This window comes from Thermobia domestica, chromosome 10 (genome assembly GCF_964235325.1).
Source record: "Thermobia domestica chromosome 10, izTheDome1.hap1.1, whole genome shotgun sequence".
Lineage (NCBI taxonomy): Eukaryota > Metazoa > Arthropoda > Insecta > Zygentoma > Lepismatidae > Thermobia > Thermobia domestica.
The window spans coordinates 130,401,898-130,421,464 of record NC_137463.1 but is presented as its reverse complement, the minus strand read 5'-3'; the positions used below and the strand labels follow the sequence as shown (position 1 = coordinate 130,421,464).

The following is a 19,567-nucleotide window of genomic DNA, read 5'->3' as shown; positions in this document are numbered from 1 at the left end:
TCTTTATAGATGCTTCGAAACCCAGTCTATAAGGAGTTCTTCTGTATAATGGAAACAAACATGGATCAATTACTGTAGCATACTCTGTTACATGAAAGGAAACGTACAATACCTTGAAATTAATACTTTCTAAGTTAAAATACGAAGAACACGTTGGTCTGTTTGCGGGGACTTGAAAGTCATAGGTCTTCTAATAGGAATGCAGCCAAGATATAAAAAATACCTATGTTTTTTTATGTGAATGGAGGACCAGAGACAAGCACTGGAATGTGAGAGAGTGGTCTCAGCGCTGTGATTTGTCTGCAGGTAAGAAAAGTGTAATGCACACTCCACCGAATTGGAAAAGACCGAATTGGAAAAGAAGGCCTGGTTAAGTTTCAAAAACGTTGTAGGTAACTTTCTCGGAAACAAGAAACACTCTGACTATGTAACAATTGTAAAAGATATGTTGGCCTATTTTTGTGCACTTGGGTGTAACATGAAACTCAAGATACACTTTCTAAATTCTCATCTCGGCTTTTTTCCCTGCCAATCTTGGTGAAGTCAGCAAAGAGCAAGGGGAAAGATTTCACAAAACTATTTCTGAAATGGAGAGCAGATATCAAAGCAGATGGCATATCACAATGTTGGAAGACTATTGTTGGATGACGAAGAGGGATCGTAACAGTTACAACACAAGTTGCAGGAAAACGAAGAGGCGTGCATTTAAAAAGGAATAAATGGCTTCTCAATGAACTTGAGAACCAGCGCAAGTAAGTGCATTCAACATTATACCGTAGGAAATAAGGTTTATGATAGTATTATGTGTATATAGCATTGTTTAGTGTAACCAAAGCAATCTAGTTTATTTATTTAAATTGTTTTATTGAATTGTTCTGTAGTATTATTCGTGCCTTCCGAAATTATATAATACTATATACGTATATTGGAATGGTAGTGTTCGAAATAAAGATTGCAAATTGTAAGGAAACCTGACGTGATAGGCATAAATGGATGTCATTTCTGTAATCAGCGCCCAAAAATCATTTAGGATCACCTATTAGTTTGTAAACAACCGAAACTTTTTTTCAAAATGCTGACCAGTGTACTTAAAGTAACATGAAGCGGGATTCATATTGAAAACTATGTAAAAATAGTATAATTATGATGGAAAAGTTTTCCAAAGAGAAAAGAACAAATTGATGCATGGACAACCGTATATATCTTTACATCGCATGCATTTCGTGGAACTGTTGTACTGCAATGACCATAAAGAATTCTGTATTTCCAGTTCATTTCCAAATCAATACTGGTGAAGCCACACAATTAACGAGAGAAAATTGTCATTTAGTGGCGTAGATGAGGCACTTGAGTGAGTAATTATTCAGTCAATACCTTGTGCAGTATAATCCATTAGCAGACATTTCGACTTTACTACTTTTATTTTAATCAAATTCCCTTAGCCACTATGTGTTGTCACTCAGTTCTCCTGTTTACTTATTCACTTCGCGCGATACCCACTTCCCACAGCAATGCTTAATTATTTGCACTCTTTCTGTTCTGACGTCAGTTTCCCATAATTTCGTTTCATATCATTCTGCCACGACCTACGCACCCACTGAAGTTTGAAACTTCTATGCTGGAATATGCAATAAATACTGTTCTGTCATTAGCATATCCATAAGACTTTTCATTTACAGAAAATACAGTATATTGGGACAACATGCATGGAAAGTTCTGCACAACTAAATCGAAATAAAATGTAATACGCGATGACAAGCAACGAAAACATGTGATCAATAATAATAACCCTATTAATGATATACAGAAAAACGCAAATTAAATAGTAGTAGTAGTAACAAATATAAGGGATTTTAAGGAGAAAAATTACATCAATTATCCAAGATGTGTGTTAGTAATCTCTAAAAAAAAAAAAAAAAACTTTAAATCTACAAAATGATAGTTTTGCTTGTATCGAATTATGTGCACATTGAATGCTAGCAGGTGTTATACTGAGAATATTTGAAATAAAGCATTGAGGCAAAATAATGACTGTGTTAACAAAGTGTTTAAATTAAACACACTGATATTGGTGAGATAGTAAGAACTCTAGTTTAGAAACCTTTGTACAGTCAGGAAGTACACAAGAATATAAAATTAGATCTTCTAGAGGTAGAACATGCTTATTGAATGCAAGAATGGGAGCAAATGACGAGGTTGTTTTCACAATGATAAACCCTCCATTATCTGGACTAATCGATGAAATATCTACTAAAAAATAAAGAATTGAAGACAACACTTAGAGGTTAAATATACACGTGTTTAATCATAATCTATGCATTTTGTTTCTATTTATACCAAGGTAACGTTACTATGTGTTTGACTTAAACAGTTTCATCCCAATACTGGGAATCTAGAAACCTTACTTGAACCTTTCCAGAGATTACTACTATTGGGTGGACTTAATTTTGCACAGAAATATTATGAAAACTTATTTCCACTATCTAAATCATTAAAAAACAAATATTTACATACGTACATTTCCTGATGCTACAAGCGTGTGAATAGCTAGAGAGCTAACCTTGGAAACTAAAGATTCTAGAAATTATATTTTCTGACCATTACCGACATCCATGGCCATTTAAGCCCGTCATGTATGAAGGATGATATTCCTTGGCGATCATACTACCTGGGGACGGGGGAACGAAAAAAGGAATGGAGAAGGAAGGAAGCGGCCTGGGACCTCCTGGCATTTGCATGACAGAAATGAGCAAAAAACCAGGAAAACTTTCACTCACGCTGGCTGGCCGGAAAAAGCTTTCAGACATTTCGATCGAATGTCCTCACCGGGAATCGAACCCGGGACTGCTCGCACTATGAGCGTTAGCAATTACGTTATGCGGAGCCACTTGAGAGCTAAAGAAAAAATCTGTTGTGTCTGTATAAATTAGATGACCCCGAAAGGAACATTGTTTTCCTGTATTTTTGCGTAGAGTACCGCTAAGAGCCCGATTCTCATCGCACGTATCAACACTCTCTAGAGAAATGGGTCCTTCCTCTGACGAGAAAAAAAAAATCGCCACTCGTTCTTGCTTTCTGAGCCGCACTCAACTAATGAGAGACACGTTAGCCCACTTTATATCGTTTCATAATCTGTTGGAAGGTCATCTGTTGGAATCTTTGGTTTCAATAACTGACTTGAGTGCCTCGTTCTCTATACCTTATGGACGTTCCATTGTAGATGAATATGGTTTATTAAACAATCGTTGTATATATCTACTCATTAACCACATCACTATCTGATACTTAGCATATTTTATTCCCGTTTCACTATCACATATTTCCAGTTTCAACTTGTAACACATACTGATCCTTGATTCCATATTCATGCTGCTTTCACTAACGTTCCCGTTTAACTGTAGCGATCAAACCAGCAGGCTGCAATAGGAAACTCTCACTGACATGTTACTTTTCTATATTTAATACCTCAAAACGAAAGATGTGAAGAGCTCACGAAGTGACATCACCAATAAATCAAACGTAATCTTTCTGGGAACCATAAAGGTAAATAATTAGTTACATAAACATCAAACATCGATTATGAGAAAGTATAATTAATACATGTGTTGAAAAATATTAGGAACAGCACTACCTGCAGACGAGACGAAGTTGCGAGAGAATGAATGAATGATTGACGAAATGTACCATATTTCTGTCTAGTGAAAACAATACAGATTTGTTTTCAGCTTATGTTGCCAACTATATAACCATGATCAATTTGTATAATATCAATCACGATGTAAATTATTTATTGCAGGTTTGGAAAATTCAAGATTGCTAATAAAACTTCAACTGATTAAGATTACATAGCCGAAACTACTGCTTTGGTCAGTTGCAGTTATATTAGCAAACAGTCACGAATGTATAAAGTTTACCTTGATCCCGAATCATATGCGAACTTTTGACCACGGAGAAAAGAGGTGATTCATTTACGTTACATGTACAAAGTATATCGTTCTCAGTGGCGTATTTACGATTTTGTTTCGGGGAGACTTTGCCTGGAAATGTGAAAATTCTGCAAGATATTTCATTTACTTTACTATAGTAAGTAAGATTTCGGGGGGGCTTAAGCCCGGAAGACCCCCTTAAATACGCCACTGATCGTTCTTAAATACAATACATAAATTGATTAATTGGGGATTTGATAGATATGTCAGCGACAATACACAGAATAATGTGTACAGATTTGAGAGAGTGCATATGATATCTTTCGTTTCTACAAGTTTAGAATATAGACTAGTTACACATTGTTTACACGGCGTAACTATGATTGACCCAAGTTGACAAAGGACAACACAATAAAAATGGGACTTAGTTCTCATTACATTTAACGTCTGTGCCAAGAATACATGTAATAAGAGTTTGCACTGGGTATTTCAGAAAACTGTATTTGTAAGAAAGGAAAAATAAGGTGTCCATAGATAAGTGTTAGAAGAAAATATTTTACTCATTAATGTACAAGTGAGAGAGACACATGACTTTGTTATGCTAACAGTTTGTTAACGATCCTTAACACCAATTTTGAGAAACAAGAATAAACAAACAATTTATTAAGAGTTGAGTTATTCTATGAAATATTTTCAATAACTATCTTTTACACATATATTGTGGTGTAGTAAATAAACAAAAGAATTAATGCAAATCAATTTGAAATTCATCTAGAAAATTTTTGTATTTCCACGAAAATAGAGCCTTTTTCTAAAAACGATTGTACAATTAGGGAAAATACTAAATATATGTTTTTTAACTTCAAATAAAACTATCTACAACCAAGAACAAATCTAATAACATTAACCCAAATATTTTTTAAAATCAGGATCGCTTCCAATGTACAGAAGATACAGTTCTAACTAAATTAGTATTGTGGTCACGTCCAAACATTATTTCAAATTATTTTGCTATAAAAGTAATAATAGTTGCAGAATAAATATAAATAAATTATACATACCTACGTATATATAAAAGTAATAATCATCAAATTCATTTGAAGTAAAGACACAGCGAGATATCTTTTGGTAGAAGTCAAATGACAAAAGCAAAATGTGTTTTGGTTCTTTCGCTCAGCAAAGGATCCTTTCTTTCTCAGTTTGCTAAGGTTGAAAATTAATTTTCTTTGCAAATTGCTTGAACAAAATGAATGTTGATTTAATTTGCACGTTCTGCGAACATTGCTTGCGGTAAAACCCGCTCTTTTCCTCATTTGCCACTGAAGCATAGATAAAGAGAACTCAGATAAGAGAAAATGGAAAAATAATTCTAAAGAGAAGTTGATTTCAGAAATCTTTCTCCTTTTCTCTCGTGTGAATTGCATTTTCTTTCCTTCTTTGTTAACCAGTCACTCTCAGCTACCCTTACTCATTCTTCCAATTTTAATTTACTTTTTGTGCGTCAAGAAAATGCAATTTGAAATTGCACTCACCCTGTTTCGATCCGACTTCCCCATGCAGCAGAAAAGAAGACGACACCTGTGGTCCCAGCTGTCCTGGTATGCTCGTATTACTTTCCTGCAGAAAGATACAATGATATTAACAAAACACATATTGGTACTTTTAATAGTTGTTTGAAAAATGAACAACAGGCCATGCTTTCAATTTATAATACTCTTGAGAAATATCAAATCAGTGATTTTATGTACTAGTTATATTGGTGAAAATTAGAGATTATAGAACTCAACATATTGCACAATTATTTCTTTGTAATGGGATATATATGGGGCATTCAGAGTACAAAAAAACGAAGTCCAATTACCGAAGTTGTTAGGAAAAGAGACAAAGGTTGTAACGTACGTTGACGTAAATTTAACAATGTTTTTTATTATTATTACCTAGGTATAGGAGTTATTCACAGTATCTGGACGTGAGTCTTTTCTCTGAAAGAAGCCTCAGACAGAGGTCTTAAAGATGACATTTGTCTAAAATTATTAAAACAAATGGATTTGATTTCCTTTGTGCACTAAATGTGCCCGATATTGGACTTCAAAATATCAAGTTCAACATTCATGTTTAAAACTTACAATCGACGATTTTCTTTAAATCGAATTTTAGTATATCTCGTAAGTATACAATTATAGTTTAAGAGTTTATGATAAAGACTATTTTAATAGACAAGGAGTAAAACCAAATAAGTTTAACAGGATATGAATATATAATTCTCAAAGATAAGTAAAAATTGCTTTATTTTTCATCTCAACAGTACTATGCTTAACAAAATTAAACCTCAATGATATTCAAGACTATACATATATTTTCTAACTAAGAGAAAATATATCACGGTCTTCAAAATAAATCTCAATCATGGATTCAGTCTTGTACTCAATAAACGATGTTTGCAGTTGAATATGTATTGAGATTATTAGTGATAGTGATACTTATATTAACAATGTTTGGCAGTACTTCCTTATGAGGTTTCCGCCATTTCTTATTCCCATTCTTCTTGGATCCGAATATTCATCTCAGGACTTTGTCATCTCAAATACTTTCAGATTGCATTCTTCCCTTAAAGTAAGCGGCCATGCTTCGAAATAATACCGCACAGCAGGATGATTGTTGTTTTATATATTTTAAGCATCATATTCCAAAACAAAATTCGCGACAACAGAAGATTATGAACTGAATATTTTGATCTGTCAAGTTGAACAAATTATTTGAGTTAATATGATCCCTCATGCATAGGTTTTCGAGAAATACGTAAAAATCAATATTTTCGTGAAACTAAAAATATTGATGCTGTACATAACCATACCATCTTTTAAGATGGAACTTGTAGTGAAGTATACCTTTATCAAGCTATTCACTACAACACATTACATGGTAATACACCTTATGGTTAATGAGATATAGGGGAAATTATGATTAACTATTACATTTAAAAAAATAACTAGAAAAATAACTAGAATAAGACGAGACATAGACTCGTATCAATCGGTAGATCACATCAATCTACTTAAAACTACATGATTGAAAGCAGACACGCACCTAGAAATTTTTGTTGATAGGGGCTCGAAGTTTGAGGCTAGGGGTGCAATAATACAAGATATTACACCTATGTACTGTCGAGCTGCTGCTAATGTACACTCCGCTTCAAAGAAATTGCGACAGCTAACGCCGTGCAGTTAGGCCACTCAATATACACCTTCTTATCTCATAATCGTGTCAGGTAAACAAACCCCCACTCTCTCTCCTCCTTTCTTCTCTCCCATACTAAAATTAGCTGACAACATGAGTGTAACTCTGATTTCAAACTACACATATATTAGTTTCGATAACATGAAATAACAAAACCGAGACGAAACAAGATTCATAAGTTGATGTAGGGAGAAACTAAAACACACACAATGAGAAGTTGAAACCAATGCATGTCTATTACACAGAGATTCAAAAATGAAGCAGAGAGAGAGAGAGAGAGGGAGAGAGAGAGAAAAGAAAACAAGAACAGATAAAACTGTGGAACTCAAATGCAGTAACAAAAGAACCTAACAGTATAAAAATTCGTTTCCAGAAATCCAACAGTAATATAGAAATAACATTTGTTTTCATATATTTCTCAGAACTATTCGAATATATAGAGGATGCTTTTAAACATTCATTATGTCACTTTCATAATCGATAGCATACTCAATTTAGTAGAACTGTATAACTCCGAGACACATCTAGGATAGTGTCAACAGTTTAACATACATGCTTTGTTTCCGCGTGGTTCGATTGCAAATTCAGTAGTGTTCATTGGACGTACTGATCCAAAAACACATTCTAATATACCCAGTAGATAGCGTTGGTCATATTCTCCATTCCAGACTACTAATGCAAACTGAACAAAAAGAAAAAGAAAGAAAGAAAGAGACAATTGAATAATGCTATTATACTGCTAAATTTCCACCAGAAATACCCTATATTAAAAGTCTAAACTGTATCGTAATGAAAAGTTACAAATGTTCGAAAGCAAAAGTTTATGTTCCGCTTAGATATAGCATGTTTCAAATTTCAACGTGAATAAAACACATTGAATTATAGGATGGAAATAAATTTTGTGTCCAACTAGTATAAATAAAATTCTATTTTCAAATAACTAAAGAGATCACCATTTTATAGTCCTATCCGAAGATTTATCTGTTCCGAACATCCAGCATTGATTTCATCTCTTCCGGATATAACGTAATTTGCACAGAGAAAATGAACACGTTAAGAGCTCAAGGACATCGTGTCAGCCGGATGATGTAGACCACCACTGGGTCGAGGATTCAAATGTGTAGTGACCTGCTAATTCGACTGAGACTCGGTAACCCAGAGGATGAGAAAGATATTTTACTTATTTCCGTGCATTTAAACAGTATTTCTGTCAGAGATGACTAGTACTGGAAATGTTATCCCCAGAGCACGAAAAACACGATGCCGAAGTTCCCAATTAATTAGATTCTCCAGACCAGGTATATCGAGCTCTTGCTCCGTTTTAACTTTGGAACATGAAGTGCGTGTGCGCGTGAGAGAGACCGGGGAAGAACGGTAGAACTTAGGGGGAGAGGAGCGTTGATATAAAAAATGAATAAAACGTAATAACTCTTGAACCACCAGACCGATCTCTATCGAACTTTCAACATAGATAAGGTTTGGATCTGGGACGACTTTTATCGTTTCAGTTTGACGGTGCAACGTAGGACCCGGAGAGAAGGAGATATATGTAAAAAAATGAAAATGAAAGTTACTATCTTTGTGAATTTATTACTCTTGAACCACTCGACCGATCTCGATCGAATTTTCTACATAGATGAAGTTTGGGCCTAAGATGGTATTTATCTATTTACTTTGACGATATAGCTTAGGGTTGAGGAGAAAGAAGAGTTGAAAAATAAATAGAACTTGATAACTCGTGAAACAAAGGATCAATCTCGATGTAATTTTTAACATAGTTGAGGTTCGGACCTGAGATGATTTTTATCATTTCACTTTCACGAGAGAACTTAGGAAGGGAAATGGCAGAGGGAGATATATAAAAATAAATAAAACTTAATTACTCTTGAACCACCAAAAAAATCTCGATCAAATTTTCAACCTAAGTGAAGTTTGAACTTGAGATGGTTTCTGCCATATCACTTTGACGGTGTAACTTAAGAGATGAGGAGGAAAGCGATATTTAAAAAAATAACGAAAAATGACCGGTATTAGGGGCGAAACTATATTTTTTGTAGTCGCTGAGATTAACAGAGACACATCTGATGCTGTTTAAATCCAAATTCAGCCAAGCAACTTGCAGGAGGGTAAGACATAAAAATGATCGAAATAACCAATATCAGTGTCGAATTCAGTTTTCCATCCCGCTGAGATGAACAAGGACACTGCAGGTGCCGTGCCCCATAACATGGAGTGGGGAGGGGAAACTTATCGAAAATGACCGATATCGAAGAGCGCTTTAGTAATCCTAAACAATTACTGAGTAACGGAACATATTACTATTTTCTTTCAATTTAACCCAACGAAGCGGGTAATTAATAATAATAATAATATTAATAACAATAATAATATACAACTACTGTGAATGTGAATATTATTATTATTATTATTATTATTATTATTATTATTATTATTATTATTATTATTATTATTATTCACGTACTTTTGAACTTGCACGGCGAAATTACTGCAAATTTTGTTTTATTTCTGTATTTTTTCGTGGATTGTTTTTTTCCTTTATTACTGGGCATTAATTTCTCTCTAGGCCTTCGAATAAATGAGTTTCGTTGTGCACTTAGGGTCGTTCCAAAGATCAGAGCTAAACTAAGTAATATATGGCTTGTAATTTCAGGTGGCCCGATAGTGTAGTGGTAACGTAATCTAAGATAGGTTCAAATCCTGTTCACCCCAAAGTTAATTTCTTTACAAAGTGATTGTGAAGAATTGACATCATACTGGATAAGCAATACATAAGAATGTGGAAGAAAACATCTGTAATATGCTAGAAACGATTTACGAATGTAGGTTGGGAAAAGGCAAGGGAATTACCAGGACATTCCAAAGACATCATTCAAATCCATAGTGACACGGTAATTCGACTGAGACTCGGTAACCCAGAGGATAAAAAAAGATTTTATTTATTTGCATGCGTTTAAACAGTATTTCTGTCAGAGGTGACCAGGATTGGAGATGTTATCCCTAGAGCAAGAAAAACATGACACCGAAGTTCAAAGTTAATTAGATTCTCCAAAGAAGGTATATCGAGCTCTTGCTTCGTTTTAACTTTGGAACATGAAGTGCGTGTGTGCGTGAGAGAGAGGGGGGAGAAGTGAAAGATGCAAAGATAGGATAGGAAAACGTCAAGAAAGAGAGACCTTTGGAGTGTCCTGGTAATTCCCTTGCCCTTTCCAAACCAACATTCGTAAATCGTTTCTATCATGATACAGGTGTTTGCTTCCACATTCTTATGTATTGCTTGTCGAATATGATAAGTCGATTCTTCACAATCACTTTGTAAAAAAATAACTTTGGGGTGAACAGGATTTGAACCTATGTTAGATAGCTATATTATTCATAAGATAATTACGTTACCCCTACACTATCCGAACACCTGAAAGTACAAGCCAAATATTACTTAGTTTGGCCCTGATCTTTGTAACGAACCAAAGTGCACAATGAAATTCATTTCCCCTAGGCCTAGAGATAAATTAAAGCCCGCAATAAAGGAAAAGCATACAATCCACGAAAAATTACAGAAATAAAACATATGTTGCAGTAATTTCACCGTGCAAGTTCAAAAGTATGTTAATACTACTACTACTACTACTACTACTACTAATAATAATAATAATAATAAATGTTCACATTCACAGTAGTTTTCTATTATTATTATTATTATTATCAATTACCCGCTTCGTTGGGTTACATTGAGAGAAAATAGTAATGTTCCGTCACTCAGTCATTGTTTAGTATTACTAAAACACTCTTCGATGTCGGTCATTTTCGATGAGTTTTATATATCCCCTCCCGACCCTACGTTGTGAGACACGGCATCTGCAGTGTCATTGTTCATTTCAGCGAGATGGAAAACTATGAATTCGACATTGATATTGGTTATTACGATCATTGATATGTCTCCCCCTCCTACAAGTTGCTTGGCTGAATTTGGATTTAAACAGTTTCAGATGTGTCACTGTTAATCTCCGCGACTACAAAAAATATAGTTTCGCCCCTAATACCGGTCATTTTTCGTTATTTTTTAAATGTCGCTTCCCTCCTTATCTCTTAAGTTACACCGTCGAAGTGACATGGCAGAAACCATCTCAAGTTCGAATTTATCTAGGTTGAAAATTTGATCGAGATTTGTTTGGTGGTTCAAGAGTAATTAAGTTTTATTTATTTTTATATATCTCCCTCTGCCATTCCCCTCCCCAAGTTATCCCGTGAAAGTAAAATGATAAAAATCATCTCAGGTCCGAACCTCAACTATGTTAAAAATTACATCGAGATTGATCCTTTGTTTCACGAGTTATCAAGTTCTATTTATTTTTCAACTCTTCTTTCTCCTCAACCCTAAGCTATATCGTCAAAGTAAATAGATAAATACCATCTTAGGCCCAAACTTCATCTATGTAGAAAATTCGATCGAGATCGGTCGAGTGGTTCAAGAGTAATAAATTCACAAAGATAGTAACTTTCATTTTCATTTTTTTTACATATATCTCCCTCTCTCCGGCTCCTACGTTGCACCGTCAAACTGAAATGACAAAAGTCGTCCCAGATCCAAACCTTATCTATGTTGAAAGTTTGATAGAGATCGGTCTGGTGGTTCAAGAGTTATTACGTTTTATTCATTTTTATATATCAACCCTCCTCTTCTCCTCCTCCCCCTAAGTTTTACCGTTAAAATGAAATGGTAGGAAGCTTTCCAGGCCCAAACCTTATCAATGTTGAAAATTTCATCGAGATCGGTTGAGTGGTTCAAGAGATTAGGAGCCACAAACATAGTTACTTTCAACTTTATAATATAGGTTATTATTATTATTATTATTATTATTATTATTATTATTATTATTATTATTATTATTATTATTTGCGTAATTTTGAACTTGCACGGCAAATTTACTGCAAAATATGTTTTATTTCTGTATATTTTCCTGGATTGTGTTTTTCCTTTATTAGTGGGTATTAATTTCTCTCTAGGTCTTCATATAAATGAATTTCGTTGTGCACTTTAATGCAAATAACGTTACTGGAAGAAGCAGTTTCCTTCCAAAGATCAGGGCTAAACTAAGTAATATTTGGCTTGTAATTTCAGGTGGCCCCATACCGTAGGGGTAACGTAATGTCCTTATAAATAATCCAGCTATCTAACGTAGGTTTAAATCCTGTTGGCGCTAAAGTTAACGCTTTTAGAAAGTGATTATGAAGAATCGACTTATGATACTGGACAAGCAATACATAAGAATGTGGACGAAACACCTGTATCACGATAGAGACGATTTACGAATGTTGGTTGGGAAAGGGCAAGGGAATTACCAGGATATTCCAAAGACATAATCGATCTGCACTATACACTATTCCTGTTATCGTTCTCAGAAAGAAACACTACACCATTTGTTAAAACAAAGTTTGGCTAAAGCAATCGGTGGTGTAGTGGTAGCGTGCTAGACTTCCCAATGGGAAATCTTGATTCGATTCCCCGTCAGGTAGAATGATACTTTCGCATAAAATAATGGTTGCAAACAGAGAGTTATCTTCTGATGGAGAACTTACAAAGCATCACTGGCGATAATTTGAGTAAACAGTGTGTGCGTTCTACATCATACACTGCAATGACAAGTATGTTTCATATTTATATTTGTCCCCTTCCCTCTCTCTTTCTTGACGATTTTCTATCTTGTCTTTGCATCTTTCACTTCTTCCCCGCTCTCTCTCATGCACACACGCACTCCATGTTCCAAAGTTAAAATGGAGCAAGAGCTCAATATACCTGATGTGGAGAATCTAATTAACTGGGAATTTCGGCGTCGTGTTTTTCGTGCTCTGGGGATAATATCTCCAGTGCTGGTCATTTCTGACGAAATACTGTTCAAACGCACGGAAATAAGTAAAATCTTTCTCATCCTCTGGGTTACCGAGTCTCAGTCGAATTAGCGGGTCACTACACATTTGAATCCTCGACCCAGTGGTGGTCTACATCATCCGACTGACACGATGTCCTTGAGCTCTTAACGTGTTCATTTTCTCTGTGCAAATTACGTTATATCCGGAAGAGATGAAATCGATGCTGGATGTTCGGAACAGATAAATCTTCGTATAGGACTATAAAATGGTGATCTCTTTGGTTATTTGAAAACAGAATTTTATTTATACTAGTTGGACACAAAATTTATTTCCATCGTATAATTCAATGTGTTTTTTTCACGTTGAAATTTGAAACATGCTATATCTAAGCGGAACATAAACTTTTGCTTTCGAACATTTGTAACTTTTCATTACGATACAGTTTAGACTTTTAATATAGGGTATTTCTGATAGAAATTTAGCAGTATAATAGCACTCTTCAATTTTCTATTTCTTTCTTTCTTTTTCTTTTTGTTCAGTTTGCATTAGTAGTCTGGAATGGAGAATATGACCAACGCTATCTACTGGGTATATTAGAATGTGTTTTTGGATCAGTACGTCCAATGAACACTACTGAATTTGCAATCGAACCACGCGGAAACAAAGCATGTGTGTTAAACTTTTGACATTATCCTAAATATGTCTCGGAGATATACAGTTCTACTGGAAATTGAGTATGCTATCAATTATGAAAGTGACATAATGAATGTTTAAAAGCATCCTCTATATATTCGAATAGTTCTGAGAAATATATGAAAACAAATGTTATTTCTATATTACTGTTGGATTTCTGGAAACGGATTTTTATACTGTTAGGTTATTTTGTTACTGCATTTGAATTCCACAGTTTCATCTGTTCTCGTTTTCTTCTTTTTCTCTCTCTCTGCTTCATTTTTGAATCTCTGTGTAATAGACGTCCATTGGTTTCAGCTTTTCATTGTGTGTGTTTTAGTTTCTCCCTACATCAACTTATGAATCTTGTTTCGTCTCGCTTTTGTTATTTCATTTTATCGAAACTAATACATGTGTCGTTTGAAATCAGAGGTTTGAGGTCTCTTTACCTGACACGATTATGGGATAGGAAGGTGTATATTGGGTGGCCTAACTGCACGGCGTTAGCTGTCGCAATTGTTTTGATGCGGAGTGTACAAAAGAAAAGGATAAGTAATTTTTAAACACTGCCAGCTATTTTTAAAGAGTAACAAGAAAAAATAATAAAACTAGTTTGTAGTGAGAAACGAAAGAATATAGATGAAATGTAAAATCAAATTTTTAGATTACATAAGAAAGTGTGCAAATGTATGTCAAGTTAGGAAGTTTTGGAAGGAGTCTAGTCACAGTGGATCATCTGAGTCTAACGCCATTTTCCACTGGAAACCGTTGCAAGACCGCCAAAAAATAAAAAATCAACTTGGTTTAATCGAGATTGTTCTACAGAAGGAACTACAGGAGATTTGGCCAAGTTGATTTTATCTTTTTTTTTTCTTTTTGGGTTCCCCAAGGGTTTTAGGGGAGAGGGGCTTTACATATAACAACTTCCAACTTCAATTAATTTATAAATCAATAACAACTTCCAGGATTTGGTTGGATTGTTAAATGCTTTCCAAAAGGTCGGTTTGGATTTCCATTTGGCCCTTGTTTTAAGCACCCTGTACAAAAAATTAGTCACCCCCTTGGTGCTTACGTTAATATCGTGTAGCGCCTCCCCTGGCCTGGATAACCGCCTGGATGCGGTCGGGAAGGGAGTCAACAAGGGTCTGCAAGGCCTTCACATCCAGTTGAACCTCATTAACGGAGGATAAGATCACGCAATTTCAGCAAACATCGGGGATGCTGATGTCAACGTTTCACCCGCTGTTCCAACTGGTGCCACAGATGCTCAACTGGGTTGAGGTCCGGCAATTTTGCGGGCCATTCGAGGTGTGGCCATACCTGAGTGTTCCTCAAACCAGTCACATATGGGTCCAGCTCTGTGAAACCTGGTGTTGTCGTCTTGAAAAATAGGGGTGTCTATAGCAAAGTCATCGCGAAGAAAGTGACTGAGGGGCAACACCTTCTCGTCGAGGATGTTAAAATAAACGTGCTGGTTCATGTTCGTGGGCACCTTAATGAGTGGGCCCACCCCATAGTACGAAAAACACCCCCAGAACATGACAGACCCAACCCCGGCTTGCACCTGACCTTCTATACACTGCGGGCGAAATGCTTCATGTGGCCGTCGGTGGACACGACGCTGGGCGTTATTCGAATACAGGCAAAATCGTGATTCGTCAGACCATATGACACGGCGCCAGTCTGCTACCGTCCATGTTTGATGATTATTGGCCCACTGAAGACGAGCAACTTTATATGCATGTGTGAGCAGTGGACTTTTGCGAGGTACCCGGTTCCATATGTTCATTGCATGCAGTTCCCGTCGCAATGTTCTCTCGCTGACAGGTTGGACTGGGCCTGTATTCACGGACTACAGTAATTCCTGGCGGGTTTGGAAGCGATTTCGATTCACAAGACTGGCAACCTCTCCTCGGGCCGGATATGTGAGGATCTTTTTCCGACCACAGTTCTGGCGTCGTGTTTCATGTCCACGTGTGTTACACAACTGCTTGTAGACACGTTGAACAGTACGCCGCGAAACACCAACAAATCGGGCAACTTCCATCACTGTGTGGTCATGGGCACGGCCAAACACGAATGCTCCTTTTTGCCAGTCCGTCACTTCCGCGCTCTTCCCCATCTTGCCGCACACACATCGCTTCGATTTGTTCTGTGTCACTCCACAGTAATGCCCTCTAATCGCCTCGAGGCAGTGTAGTCACGTTTGGCCATGTGATTCGACCAATACGCCATCTGTGCCTGTTTGCCGACGCAGCCTTGCTCTAGATCGGGGGTGACTAATTTTTTGTCCGGGGTGCTTAGTATAATAGTAGAGTTGTACTGTAGTTTGTTTATACTTATGTTTATACTTATTTATAGTTCAAGAATTTTTGCGTTTACTCATTGTGGTTTATATTAAGTATATCCAATAATAGGGAATATGCTAGTATAGATATTCCCGTTGAAGAATCTGATTTAGTTACTGAACTAGAATCTGAAATCTGCGTCCTTGCTTGAAGGTAAGTTCTCAAGCATGCGTAGCTTCCAAGAATATCGAAAAACCTAATTTTAATGGAGCTCCGATCGTTATCAATAGTAACTTATACTTTTATTATGTTGGAACTAATTGTTTACTTATGAATGCATTCTACATGTAAAATTAAAAAAAAAAACACTTAAATAATAGATTGTATCTCGTGTAATTTAGGGCGCTCAGTGCACAAAGGATTCAAGTCCAATTTTTTGGTCATTTTAGACATGTTTCGCATTTAAGATCTCTACCTGAAGTTTCATTCAATGCTTAAGAGATTCATGTCCAAATGTTGCCAATAACTTATAATGTAAAAAGCAGTATTCACTTTTCTATGTATTTAAACGATCATACACATTTTATACACTATTTTACTCACAGCTTTGGTAACTAAATTTAAATCCCTGGTACTCTGGACGCCTCATTTGCGGTTCATGATAATCCACATATTAAAAGAAAAAGAGATCGTGAATTCGCATCATCTTCTCTTGTAGCTTCTTTCTATTTGCTACACAAGATGACATATGTAGAACCCAAGAGATTATATCAAAAATTATAACTGACAGTATATATGTTTCACAAAAACCATCTTCTTTGAGTTTAAGAAATGACCATGTAAGGGAAACTTCCTTGAGTTCATTTATTAACGAATGTACGAAAGATGTCATACACCTCTTTGTCTTTTTTTCTTGAAGGTAACTTTATCTTGCAGTAATACACTCCTACGTGCAAGTTTTCAAGTTCCACGATACGACTCAACTTAAGAAAAGTTTGCTACTTTAGAAAGTTCAGCGGAAGTCTGTCAGTGCAAAGGAGAAAATATAAAGTGACTAAGGAAATGAGAGAGAGAGAGAGAGAGAGAGAGATACGAAAAGTATTTTGGTATATTTGGTCATCAGCATTGCCAACTTCCCATTCATGTTCAATAGTTAATAACAGTCGTGTGTACGTGAGAAAATCACTAATTTCAGAGTACTAGATAATTTACCAAGCTACAAGGAATGACGATTGTGATTATATATATATAATATAGGCTACCTAATATATATTAGTGAAAGCTCTCTTAACGGACATCTCTCAATAGCGGCCATCTCCAGGATACGAACAGACCTTATTTTATCCGTTAAAAATATAAGAACAATTATAGGGGAGAATCCTCCCTTTTACGGACACGAACAGTATTCTTCCTCCCCCCCCCCCGAAATTTTATTATCCTCTTCATACAGGAATTATTCTAAGGTAAATTATGTACTTAGCAAAGAAAATATTTACTGCAATTTGAAAATAAATATCCCTTCAAGTGTTTAAACAATTACAAAGAAACTTGGACTAGAACTATTGCCCGCAGCATTACATGACAGACAATTACTTCAAACTTTTTCCCAAGAAAATCGTTAACTTTCATGATTGGTTAGATCTGTTTACGTTTTCAGCATATAATAATAATAACGTAGCATGTATTATTATTATTAACCTACCCGTTTCCGCTTCGAGCGTAAAAATAAGATACCCCTAATAAGGGGGAAAACCTCTAACTAGTGCATTCTAACTTGATTTCCTATTGCATTTAAATTCTTGATATGCAAGAAAAGTACGTAAATAATATTGTTAAATGCTTCAGACGAAAGCAATGATGAGATTATGATGGGATTAAACGGAAGACTAAAAACAACTAAATCGAAGGTTTTGGATGTTTTAATATTAACAAGGTTACCCCTGCAATGCTCTTACAAGTACTAATCGTTCGTTGACAGCAACAGTCAACCCAACGCGACTCAATAAATTTTGGTATTTCTGCCTCTGTTGGAACGACAGTACGGCTTGATGCTTTCAGTATCTTAAATTATAAACATATTTTACGTCAAAAAATAATCAGCGTTTATTTATTTTGTAGAAAGTAAGTTTGAATAGTTAGGATGTTTTAAGAAGAAAAGGTTCATTTGCCGGATTGACTCTACAATAACGATTGGGGAATCTTATTCCTGATTGTTATGCTAGACATATATTCTACTTAAGCAACCGAAACTTTCTGATTTGAGTTTAACTATCGAGTAATGATTATTTTATGGCCTCCTGTTTCAATATTACAGAAGCAATCTTAAATGATACTAATAAATTCCGACAAACATGTGCAATTTGCCATACTGTTTCATAGTCATATATTAACGAAACGAAATTGTTCATAAAATACAGTGGTGTGAAAAACTTAAAAACGAGACGGATAAAGAAACATAAGATGTTGCGTAGTTGATGGATGCAAAGTGCGGAAGCATATTGCCAGAGGTTTCCTGCACGTGCACAGGGAGCGTAGCGACGATTGGATTTGCTTCTTCAACACGAAGCAGCTGAATGAAACAGAGAAACAGTGTGTGTCAACCAGAGAACTCTTAAGGTGTATTGTGGTGGTGTTACTGACAAAAGTATGGATGGGAGACAACCATTTGGGTGACTTCATACCAGAAGAGTCGGGAAACTGGAAGAAGGACAAATATCATGACTGTGGTTCAGGAGTTGGGTATTGCTAACATATTGTTTCACCCGCATGAGGATAATTTCAAACTACAGGCAATGCTGTGCGAAGAAAGGCAGTGGTCAACCACGAATAACTACAGCAGAGGATGATCGTTACATTGTGGAACAGGCAAACAGGGACCGACGTCATATAGCAAGTGCAATTCCACACGTCTAAGAGGGCTGCAAATAGCGTAATCTCATGCTCCACGGTGACATGTCGACAGCGTAGTAGTACTATCTTTGCTCGATGGCCATTATGTTGTATTCCGTTGACACATGTTGGCGGCACTGTTTTGGGTGGTGCCAAAAACATCAGGATTGGACAGAAGAGGAATGGAGTCGCGTTATCTTTTCAGGTGAGAGCAGATTCAGTCTGAGTAGTTATTGCCAGTGCACACTCATCTGGCAAGTGGTGGGAACACACAACAAAACCAGGAAGATTGTTGAACATGGTCATTTTACTAACTCGGTGTTGTTGTATGTGGAGGAATAGTGTTGCATGGACATACCGACCTCACGATACCTTATAGAAAAAGAAAATTAGTGCTCTTATCAGAAAGCCAAAAGATATATGAAAATCTTTATGGAGTCCTCATCAAAGGAAACACTTGTTCCATCATTTTCATAATGAGATAAATAACACTAATTTTCTTTCTATGCGGTATCGTCAGCACTAATTTAACACTATCTTTGTGTATGGGTTTCGGCTCAATCCATTGATTGGATAGGGCTAGCGTGAACCTAGCCCTACCCAAAATCTTTTTGTTCTTTGATGTTTGCGTAACAGTACAATTTTTTTAACAGTATAGTCGTCAACACT

The 19,567-nt window shown here is 35.9% G+C and overlaps 1 protein-coding gene across 3 annotated transcripts in view; it reads right to left on the bottom strand.

Annotated features, from left to right (window-relative positions):
- inaE (inactivation no afterpotential E) overlaps nucleotides 1–19,567 on the bottom strand; it is a 703,344-nt gene that overhangs the window by 134,398 nt on the left and 549,379 nt on the right. For all 3 annotated transcript variants that reach the window (XM_081728566.1, XM_081728568.1, XM_081728569.1), the window contains exon 5: nucleotides 5,459–5,543. In XM_081728566.1, coding sequence (XP_081584692.1) covers nucleotides 5,459–5,543 — 85 coding nt within the window. The remainder of the gene's footprint in view (nucleotides 1–5,458; nucleotides 5,544–19,567) is intronic.